The 11,235-nt window shown below is 32.5% G+C and overlaps 1 protein-coding gene across 1 annotated transcript; it reads left to right on the top strand.

Moving 5' to 3' along the window:
• The first annotated feature begins 3,932 nt into the window (after positions 1-3,932).
• Positions 3,933-7,092, top strand: LOC139882185 (vacuole membrane protein KMS1-like). Its single transcript, XM_071866549.1, has 8 exons — positions 3,933-3,990; positions 4,488-4,699; positions 4,839-4,917; positions 5,498-5,797; positions 5,989-6,137; positions 6,266-6,382; positions 6,559-6,735; positions 6,916-7,092. Exons 1-8 carry the CDS (start codon positions 3,933-3,935, stop codon positions 7,090-7,092), a joined length of 1,269 nt encoding a protein of 422 aa, XP_071722650.1.
• The last annotated feature ends 4,143 nt before the right edge of the window (positions 7,093-11,235 follow it).

The following is an 11,235-nucleotide window of genomic DNA, read 5'->3' on the forward strand; positions in this document are numbered from 1 at the left end:
ATTCGTCATTATCTTTGATATGCCATGTAATTTAAATAAAATTTTCCCTCTTCTTATTTTATTTAAATAATAGTTAATCTAGCTTTAACTTTAAATAATAGTATTACTACATTCTTAAATCGATTTTGGTCTTCTTCTTTTTTTCTTTCTTTTGGGTTTGATATTCTGTATCAATCAAATTATTCATCATGTCTAATGTAAGTGTCAAATATGATATGTGGGAAGACTTTCGTATAAATATTGGATAAAAATAGATTTTCAAATTGTTGGATTTGGGCGTGGGAAACATGACACCATTTTTATATTATTTTTTGATTTTGTTAATAAGTGGGACTATTTTTACACTCACATTTTATTTTTCAAATCTTCTTTTTCTGTCATTAATTTAATTAATTTATTATTTTATTAAATATAATATTTTTCATGTATTGAAGAGATTGAATGTTCAATTTAATGGGTGTCATATTTTTTATCTTTCCGTTCATTTGTCGCTGGCGGAGAGTGTCTTTATATGACACTTGAATCGGGATGGTTATGCATGGGGTAACGTCTGCTCTACGTAACCTTACTTATTGGGCTTGAACTAAAAGTTGGACCGAACTTAAATCGGGGCTAATAAACTGTTAATCGGACTAACATTCTTCCCAGTATCTGGTAAAATGAACCCCACCTGAGCAGAAAATTAAAATTTTTATAATGTCAAATCATGGTATTGGCCCATCATGTCAAAATGTTTTTTTAGATTTGATTTCGGACACACACCAAGCACCAACTAGAATTGTGTTCGCTCTAACATGATCCATATTTGTTTGGTTTGGACTTTGGTGTGTCCATTAATCACACTAGACAAAATCGACAGATATGATATATTTTACACAATTATTTAAAGAACAGGTGGGATTAAGAAAACAACTCCCCACAAAAAATCGTCGAACAGCAATAAGGAGGTGATCAAATTATATTTATACGCCCAACGACAACTTATACAAAATTGATCATTGAGTGTTAAATAAATACAAATATCTATAATTGACCTAAATTAGTATAAGAAGGACGTTTAATCGGTTCTCCAGTTGCTTTTCAATTGCCAAGTACTTTCGTAAGGGACACTGTTGGCTGCTGGGCATATATATTCTATCAGTATATACCTTCGAATTATCCAATTCAAATACAATACTCCACAGTCACCGCCATATATGTCGTGCAAAATGGTTTCTCCGATAAGAGAAAATGAAAGGAAAGGAAAGGAATCAAAGCATCATCTGATTCCCGCAGTTCAATTAAATATGCCAATTCTCTTTTTGTAAAAATACTCGATTAATTTTAAAAAAACAACTAATTCTGGTCTAATTCATTTTTTTTAAGAAACTTTAAAATAATAAAAAAATGTTTTAGTGTATTTATATTTGATATTAAAAAAAAATGTGAATTTATATTTAAAAGAATAAAATATAGAGGCTAGCTAGGATTAGATTAAACAATTCAGAAAATGGCGTGGGAAGATAATGGTTTGTATAAATAAATTATGTTGTTTTGCAGCAGGATATATATCACATGCGAGTATATTATTCTCGTATTTCGCGGGTGGTCGGAATGCTCCAAAATTATCCGGATGGTTCGAGATGGATTCGAAAAGATACGGAATTGACTAGAGAGCCTCGAAATACTCTAAAAACGGCTAGAAGGATCGAGAAGGCTCTGGAAGTTTGCGGAAGGATCGGATTCCGGAAGACTCTAGAAGGCTCCATCTTGGGCTAAACTTTTCCGAAAAATTCCACACACTTGTAGAAGGTTTCCTACAAGTTTTAGAGCTTCTAGACTCTCGAGAACACTCTTGTATATTCTCTAGAATCTTTTTATATATAATTCTCTAAAGTAGTGTTAGGCTATATAAATGGGTGAATCCCTCATTTGGATATAACACACACAACACACATTTTCTAAACAATAGAGAGCATTTTCGTAGCTAACTCATTCTCTCATATTCTAACTTACTTTTCGAATTTTTAAACTATTCTAAGACTTCCACTAAAATTCTAAAGACTAAAGACGTGACATTATATTAATTAACATAACATAATAATACGCTTTGGCTATTAATCTATTCTTAAGTCTTAACTCGAGATAAACAAATAATAATCCGTCCCTCATCTATACATCACTTAGTCTTAATCAGTGACTATTGTTGTGTTGTGTTGACGTTCATTCTCCATCAGTAAATGTTATTCTTAACATGGGTGATGAACTGATGATCATCAACATGTAAAATCAAGAACGGCTCGATTGCAATCTTTCTGCATCCTCGAACATGATCTTTCAGAAGAATTAATCTACGACTTAGTATTAATTAGAGCACTAATTATCAATGGTTTCAAAAACACTTCCTCTCATCAAAATATATATATAGGTATATATAGTTTTTTTATTACAGACAATACTGTTGACCTTCAACTCATTTATTATGGTATTTGCCGGAATCAGCTGGTTGTATATATAGTGATTATTGACTGGAGAGTCTTTAGTTATCGACAACGATAATAATAATAAGGGAGATTACGACAAAATTTCCATCTTATCCTACATGTTGACCTTTATTTTGCTTTCGTCTATTCTAGTCCCTAAGGTTACCAAAACATAACATTCAGGCATAAAAATATCTCAGCGTACCCTAAAAAAATTTCATGACTCACTTTAGTAAAAAAAGAAAATTATTTTTTGTCGACTAGGGAATTATTTCAGGCTACATACATAATTTTATTACTAATGTTTTTTTTTTTTTTTTTTTATGTTGAATTTTATTACTAATGTTATTGGAATGATATAAGCTGATAACTGATCACTCCAATTATATTATATATCTATGTGATTAGCTTTATGGACGAGGACATACCCATACCCTCTCGAGTTATAAAATTAAACCTATAACTCAGAAACTAGAGGGACATATCAATATGAAGCAATGAAACCAACAACAAGTACTATCACAATCAAGTTAAAAAAAAAAAAGTACTATCACAATCCATTATTATTATTCATTACAACCACACCGTTTCTTTTCTGGATATCCATTGCACCAAATTAAACTTGATTATGGATATCCTAACCAAGACATTCTCCATGTAACATCAAAAAAAGAAAAGAAAAGAGGACATTCTCCATGTCATATATTTGGTTTAAACAAATAAGTTTATATAATAAATAAGGTAAATCAAGATATTTTTATTAGTAGAAGTATTTATGATAAATTTATTTTTTTTCGTGTTTGATCATATAAGAATGTCTGAATTATGTAACCATAACGAAAATAACAAGAGATTTAAAAGGATATCGAATTAAATAATTTAATACTCTTTATTATACAAAGTTCGTTCAATTTATTTTGAAAAAATAAACGAATTTACTCTAAAAAATACTCACTACATTTAATTTAAATATATGATATTTTTTAATTTTATTCACATGGAGTAAATTTTATATGTCAACTTAAAATTAGAAAACGTACATATTCGAGCAATGTGCAAGTTCCTTAAAATGAATTGGGACCAAATTTTGTAATGTTTTAGAATTCTAGGACCGATAAGACATTTTTCCCATAAAATGAAGTTTAACCCAAACTCACCCTATTGGAGTCGCGTTTTAACAGACAGACAGAGAGAGAGAGAGAGAGATTTTGACGCAGACTCATTCGAGGCGATCGAGTATCTCTCTGATCATCGTTGGTGCTTCTCTAATCTCAGATCTAATCTGAAAAAAACGAACAGAAGAAAACTTGCCTTCACTCAATACAAGATTCAAATCAACCCCATAGACTAATTGCTTCATATTCACTCAAATCCATATATTTTTTCAATATAATTTCTCTGCGATCTTTTTTTTCGTACATCGCAACTCTCAATCTATCTGTATATTCATTGTCGTTGGAGCATATGTAAATGGGATCGGGCAAAGGAGCGACTTCTTCTCAACAAGATATGGATACGTCAATTGAAGGCATGCCATTTAATTGCCATTTGATTTGCACATGTTCTTGTTGAAATTGCTAAGGAGGTTTCCTTTTTTTAACAATTGATTTAAATTTCTCTATTTTTCCTCATCTGGGCAGCTATAATCTACTTTGAAAATGAAGTTTTGTCGCCATGTTTCAAATTTTGAAGCTTTAATGTAGATTGGAATGTCAATCACTGAGAAATTTTAGTTATTGTATTGGAGTATTAGTCAGTATTAGCATTTTAAGCATTAGTAGTCTCTCAAATATTAAGATTAGTTTTGGCAAGCTCAAAATTTTTTACTTTTGAATAAAGTATGCTATTAGAGGCACTGTATCTTGTTTGTGTATTGTGTGTAATTTCAGCTATCCATGGCTGAAATTGTATTATTATATTCGTTGTAATGAAATCTCATAGAATGGAAACATAATGCAACCATATCCTATTAGAATGTCAATGAAAGTAGCCTCTGATTGACTCCGAATTTTCTTTTGGCTGCAGCTCTACGGGACAGGCAACAGCAAGAACTAGAGAATCTGACACTAACAACACAACCATTCAAAACATTAAAGTACTTTGTTTTGGCAGTTATCAGTTATTGCCAGCAGACTATATTGTATATTTGGGCAAAAGGTGGCTTAGTTCTGCTCTTAAGTGCTCTGGTAGCTGCTATCGGCGTCCTCGTTATGGCCTTTGATGGTCCTCATGAAAAGGTAATTACTATCCTGTTTCTTGAGAAAAAATGTTTGAAAAAGTCGTCTTGAAGGATGGATGATTATTCGAGTGGATCTTTTGGTAATGCATATTCATCTTAATTAGCTTGAAACCTGATATTTTTTAATTTGGTTTCAGCATGTCGAGGAACTCTCCAAATACTATCGGTTTGGATTGTGGTGGATCACGCTTGGTGTTGCGTCTTCAATCGGACTTGGTAAGCCAATCAGTTTAGATTACTTTGCAAACTGCTTCGTTTGTGTTTGTTGATTGATGCCTAAAAAATGTTATATTTTACTAGCCATAACCATTGCTCAAATACTACAATGGTTTTATTATTTTAAAACCTTTTACTAGCTTATGGTATTTGTGTTAGCCCTTCATATTCCTCTCCTTCCAGAACTTGTTGTCTCGATAGTAACATAAAATAATGAAATACATCAAGTGTCTAAACTTTTTGGAAATCCTTTAAATCCTCGTAGCTCTACATAATTTTATTATTTATGCTCAGTTTTCTCGAAATCCTCTCATAAAATTGTCTTTCTTTCCATGTGTCCCGTTTGACATACTTGGCTGTGATGTTTTGCTTTAGCATTGAGAAAACTTTGAGCTATGAGTATATCTATTTCCAGAGCTTCTTAAATAAAACGGCATTGTTTCTGAAGGCTGTTAGTCTGGATTGTATACTTGTATTCATTTTCTTGAAGTACCTTCATTGAACTTTCTTTATGTCCGCTTGGCTCTTCAGAGAAATTTGTGTTTACCTACTTCCTCTGGGTTTCCCTTTTCACTTTCAGGATCTGGTTTGCATACTTTTGTCCTTTACCTGGGTCCTCATATTGCCCTGTTCACAATCAAAGCAATGCAGTGTGGTCGAGTTGACTTAAAAACTGCTATTTACGATACAATACAGCTAAAAAGTGGGCCTTCATGGCTTGATAAGGATTGTGATGATTTTGGCCCCCCTTTGTTTGCATCACCGGACGGAATTCAAATTCCGATCAGCAGCATATTGCCTCAAGTCCAGATTGAGGCAGTCCTATGGGGTGTTGGAACTGCACTCGGGGAACTTCCTCCTTACTTTATCTCAAGGGCAGGTGCATAATCTAAACATTGTGCTGACTGACACGTTCTTTTGTAACTGTAATTTTAGAGCAAATATAACTGTCATTAGTTATATTTCTCACTTAGCATTTGAGATAAGAATCTTTATCTTAAATATTCAAGGACTATCGATATTGGAATTCATGGTTATATAGTTATTATCCGGTTTTCTATTCTCTTGCAGCGCGCATCTCAGGTAACACAGTTAATGCGATGGAGGAATTGGACGAGGCCCCTGAGGGATTCATGGCTACTCATTTAAATCGTATTAAACGCTGGTTTTTGTCACACTCACAACATTTGAACTTCATCACAATATTAGTGCTTGCTTCGGTTAGTTTATATGTTTTGCGTTTTCAATTGTCTGCCGCATGATTATCTTAGGATTCATGCGCATCTTATTTTGCAAACTTCCATTTTATATATTATAAGCATATATTATATTTTGCTGGCACTTGCAGGTTCCCAATCCTCTATTTGACCTAGCTGGTATCATGTGCGGTCAATTTGGAATTCCATTTTGGAAGTTTTTCCTTGCAACCTTGTTTGGAAAGGCGATTATAAAAACTCACATACAGGTTTGTTAGGCTGTTTTAGTACTCTTTTTCTGCTTTTGGATTCTATTATAGACTTTCTATGGAGAGGTTTATTGTGAAATTTTGCCATATTCTTTGTTGGTGTTGCCAAATGCTTAATATCTCATTTGTGTCTTTTAGCTTCTAATAATATTTTTTTTTGATTTCTTCCTCTGCAGACGGTTTTTATCATCTCTGTTTGTAACAATCAGTTGCTTGACTGGATAGAAAATGAGTTGATCCTGGTGCTAGGCCTCATACCTGGTTTCGATTCCTCCTACTTGCATAACCTAAAGACCAAAATTGATGCAATGAAAGACAAATATATGAAGCCTTCGCCTCCTTCGAATATTAAGGTTGGATGCAAACAATTTAAATATATCTATTTTCATTTTACCCTCTTAATTTAAGGATAATCACAATACACCAATTAGTCGATGTTCTTTTTAGCAAAATCCGAATGTCGGTCAAGAAGTGGCAATTTTTCAGATCAAGTGTGTAGGAATTTATTCATTGGATTTCCAATTTCTTATCAGGTGAAGAAGTGGGATTTTTCATTTGCTGCCATTTGGAACACTGTTGTGTGGCTTATGCTTTTGAACTTCTTCATCAAGATTGTGAATTCAGCTTCTCAAAAGTATCTTAAAAAACAGCAGGAAGCCGACCTTGCTGAACTCACAAGGAAGTCAACGGCTTCAACACAATCAGATTAGAAGTCCAAAACCACGTGCTAAGCTATACAAGCAAGCCGACACTCTGAACTTTTAATCACTCTCACTCTCTTTGTTTAAGTAGATCGACGTTGAAGTCGGGAAGGGGTTTCTTAGAACTTTGTATAGAAGAAGAAAATAGGATAATGACGAACCACATTAGTAGTTCCAGGTTTATTGAAGCCTGGTAGGAGGCAAGCATTGTTTTTGGGTTATTTTTTGACCCATTGTTTCAGATACTTACAATTCTTTCTCAACGCAAGACGAATCATCTGTCTTTCGATTTTAATGTTCTATTCTAATCCCAATGGATCGATATTTGACCCCTTTTAAGTTCTTTTTCACAATCTGTACATAAAGTGATTATCGGAAGAAAGCTAAAACTGTCACCTCATACGTTAACAGGGCTCTACAATCAACATTCAATAAAAAATTAACATGACAATTATTAATTTTTATAATTTTTACAGGGTGTATTATATATATATATATATTTTCATCTAACCCATGATAGAACATACAATAATAAAAAAATAGAACTATTGTATATTTTATTATCTTAGAATATTATATTAAAATTATTTTACATGATGCAATTATATATAAAAAAAACACATGATGCTTAGATTAATATGACAAAATATAATTAATCAAATGTATTGAGATATTTTTGTGGAAAAAATATTTCTTAAAACTTTTCAAAATTGAAAAAATATGTATAACTTAACAAATATATTCAATTGATAAAAATATCTTCATTATATTTGATTAATTATACTATGCTTATCTTCTATTAATTATAAAAACCTATGGATATCGTGTTGCTAGGTTGAATTGGAAATTGAATACATTCAAGTTTTATGATGCTGTAATTTTAAATCGCTATGTCATATTAATGATTTATCAGGTAATTAAGTATACATTCATTAATTTTGATGATCGCATCATGTTAATTTAACATGCACGTTGTCCTCATTATTTTTATAGAATAAAATTATGAGCTAGACAGATGAAAAGATACAACGGCATATGCATAGAATTATTATTGACAAGCGTAAAATGTAGATAGGAAAAGAGATATTAAGGTGCCTGTAGATTTTGTAAAATCTAATTTATTATTTGTCATCCAGTAAGGACCATGTAACTTGGTAGTACCGTAGAATATGAGTTATTAGAAAACATACTGTTAAAATAAATCAAAAACATGAACTTATTTTGTGTCCAAAAAGCATGCAGATGCAATTTCAAATTAAAAGTAAAAAAGGTGTTGGGTACAAAGAGAGGTCAGGCAGAACGGCGTGCATCAAAGTAAGATCGGAAAATCAAAGAGATAACCGGTTTCTTTTTAGCTAGATATCTAGTTATTGGAATATCTAATTATATTTTCTTAGGGTCAGTGAGCTATCTCCATCTGTGTTAAAAGTGAGGATGTGTCTATTTATCAAGTTGTCCATCATACAGTCTTTGTTCGTGCAGAAAATAATTTTGTCCTTGTTTAGAACACCATGGATGAATTGCATGTGTTAGTAGAGGGATTAGAAGGTAACTTAGACTCTCTAAAAGCATGGGTAGCAAATAACCATGATTGTGAGACTTGAGGCGATTCGCCGAAAGAAGAAGATTTGCTATCTGCTGGCCTGTGTGGCTCTTCAAAGATAATGTCAATATCTCAGAGTGCAACTTTAAGCGGATCTCTTGGCAGTGTGGGGAGCCAAATTGAAAATGTAAATAAAGCTACAATCAACATAAGTTAGATTTGGATCTCATCTTCAAGTACGATAGTAAAAAGTGTACATCAGATCGCCAACAAGAAAAAGTTAGAGTGGGAAAAGTATGAGATAGAATGCCATTCACCGATATTTGTAATTTATCCAATCGGGAGAAATCTACGGTCAAATTAGGACACATTTCCCGTTCTTAACCTTGTTTAGCATTTCCCAAGTTGTTGTCTTACCTAAGAGATCCCGACAAGTAGCATTTATTTATACTACCTCCGTCCCAATTTAACTGTCGATTTTTTTATGTAATTTGCATATAAAACGCGATATTTAATTACTTAAGGACGGAGGGAGTACATCATGCATATTGTGTAGTATAGTCTTTTTTTCTTTCTTTTTTGATGAAAATGTTGTGTAAAATGGGAGTTGTTAGTAAAATTGGAGTAAGCAATAGATGCAGCATGTTCCATCTCAAAGATAGTTTTAAGTCCTGTACGTATTTCTTGGTCAATAAATAAAAACTAATTGCATAAAAATATACTCTATTTATAAAAAAAATTTAATTATTTAGTGTATGTATGCTAAAACGTATTCATATAATATAAGAGCTTAAAATGGGACAAAGCGTAATTTTCACATAGAGAATCGGTTTAAAACCGTGTAAACAAATGAGCTCATAATGAGTTTTTTATCATATTATAGGTAAATATATATAGATATGCATATATGCTTTTAAAATGGAAGATTCAGAGCTAGAGCATGTTCCAAACTACTATCTCTTTTTTAACGAGGATAATATATATTGCCTTTCGTGGTAGTGAAAGGTTGTTGTACATATATCCCACTGTCCCCTATTTTCTTTATGGTATAAGTTTTACGCAGAAAATCGAGGTAGCACAAAGAAAGATACATGTAGATAGATAAAGTGAATTGCGATGAGAATAGAGAATACATGCACATTAATGTTATAATTCCTGTGATCAACTGTGTGTAAATTTGGTTAACCCATTTCCGATGTAGTTGTTTAGAACTAGCTAATGTTAAAGGACGATTAATGAAAATATTAGATTAATTTGTGACCATAGGATAAATCAGTATGAATGCGGAGTACGGTGTTATTGTGTAAAAAGATATTTTTAAACTAAAATCTCTGTTTTTAAAAGTTAAGAGTGAGAACTACAGGAAAATATTCTTCAACTACATATATTTTTCATGAATTACTTTGTTTTCTTGATAACAAATTTTAAAAATCAAATTGCAAGTTTGAAAATGTTGTTGGAGGAACACCTGTCAATTTTTTGAGCACTGGATATGGAAAATTTTTAGATTATGTGAGGGAACACTTCGGCCCTGTAATGGCCTGCTCGAAACTGATCCTATTAATCATTGTCATTTGATACTCAAAAAATAATAGAATTGGATAATTCTAACCCTAAAGTTATTGAATGGACTTGAAAAAAAATACATGATATTTTAAAGGATATTATCGTCAAACATAAACTCTAATTTAACTCCTTGAAACTCATCTAATATATTTTAAAATACAAAACAACCGCCTTGCAATTCTTTTGTTATTCTCTTCGTCTTCGCTGGCCATAAATTAAAAACTATGGTTTCTACGCTATGATCAATGGTTGAATAGGGCCTGAGGATGGAAACATTGAACTTTTGTGATGCTGACTTTAGCTTGTTGGATTGATGATTTACCAAATAAATATGCATTCAATGTTGATTTATTAATTTTGAATGTGAGATTGTATTCTAACACTTATTGACGGAATATCGCAGGTGTGCTAACGGTAATAAAGAGAGCGCAGAAAGTAAATAACACACGATATGTTCACGCAGTTCGGATTACCCTACTCTGCGGGGCCTCGCCCAGTAATAAACGACATTCCACTATTCTTGCAACAATAGGACAGTACACAGATTATAATTCGCAAATCTATAATCTACTTCCTATTTCACTAAGTGGATTCTGTCTATTCTAGTTGCCTTATCAAACGGACAAGGACTCTCTTGCAATCTCTCAACCTAGACTACAAGGAACGATTGCCTTATCAAACGGACAAGGATTTACTCACAATCTCCTAATAGATTACAAGTGTTACCAATTTTGCACTTTAACACATAACTCTGTAAACAGTTGAAATAGTGCTCGATTAAGTAAATTCACCCTACAAAGTTCACGGACACAAGGTCAAACGATCGTGAACAAAGGTGTAGAACATAATGTCTTCTCCTCCAAACTAGTCAGCAACGTCGACAGCAAGACTGCAACAGAATGTCGACTGCAAATCAGATAACGCGCGGAAGGCTTGTAAGACTTGTGTAAATGTATATGATCTGTGTGTATATGTCTCTGTAGAGTCTTCGACTTCTTATATAGAGAACTTACAACCTTGGAGAATAAGACTTATTTACTGAA

The sequence above is a fragment of the Rutidosis leptorrhynchoides genome, unplaced genomic scaffold (genome assembly GCF_046630445.1).
Source record: "Rutidosis leptorrhynchoides isolate AG116_Rl617_1_P2 unplaced genomic scaffold, CSIRO_AGI_Rlap_v1 contig240, whole genome shotgun sequence".
NCBI classification, from domain to species: domain Eukaryota; kingdom Viridiplantae; phylum Streptophyta; class Magnoliopsida; order Asterales; family Asteraceae; genus Rutidosis; species Rutidosis leptorrhynchoides.

Bases quoted from the DNA above. Each gene is read 5' to 3' on its own strand.
- LOC139882185 (XM_071866549.1), top strand. From the start codon at position 3,933: ATGGGATCGGGCAAAGGAGCGACTTCTTCTCAACAAGATATGGATACG. The intron at 4,700-4,838 runs GTAATTACTATC...ATTTGGTTTCAG, and splicing joins TTGATGGTCCTCATGAAAAG to CATGTCGAGGAACTCTCCAA. The intron at 6,383-6,558 runs GTTTGTTAGGCT...CTTCCTCTGCAG, and splicing joins TTATAAAAACTCACATACAG to ACGGTTTTTATCATCTCTGT.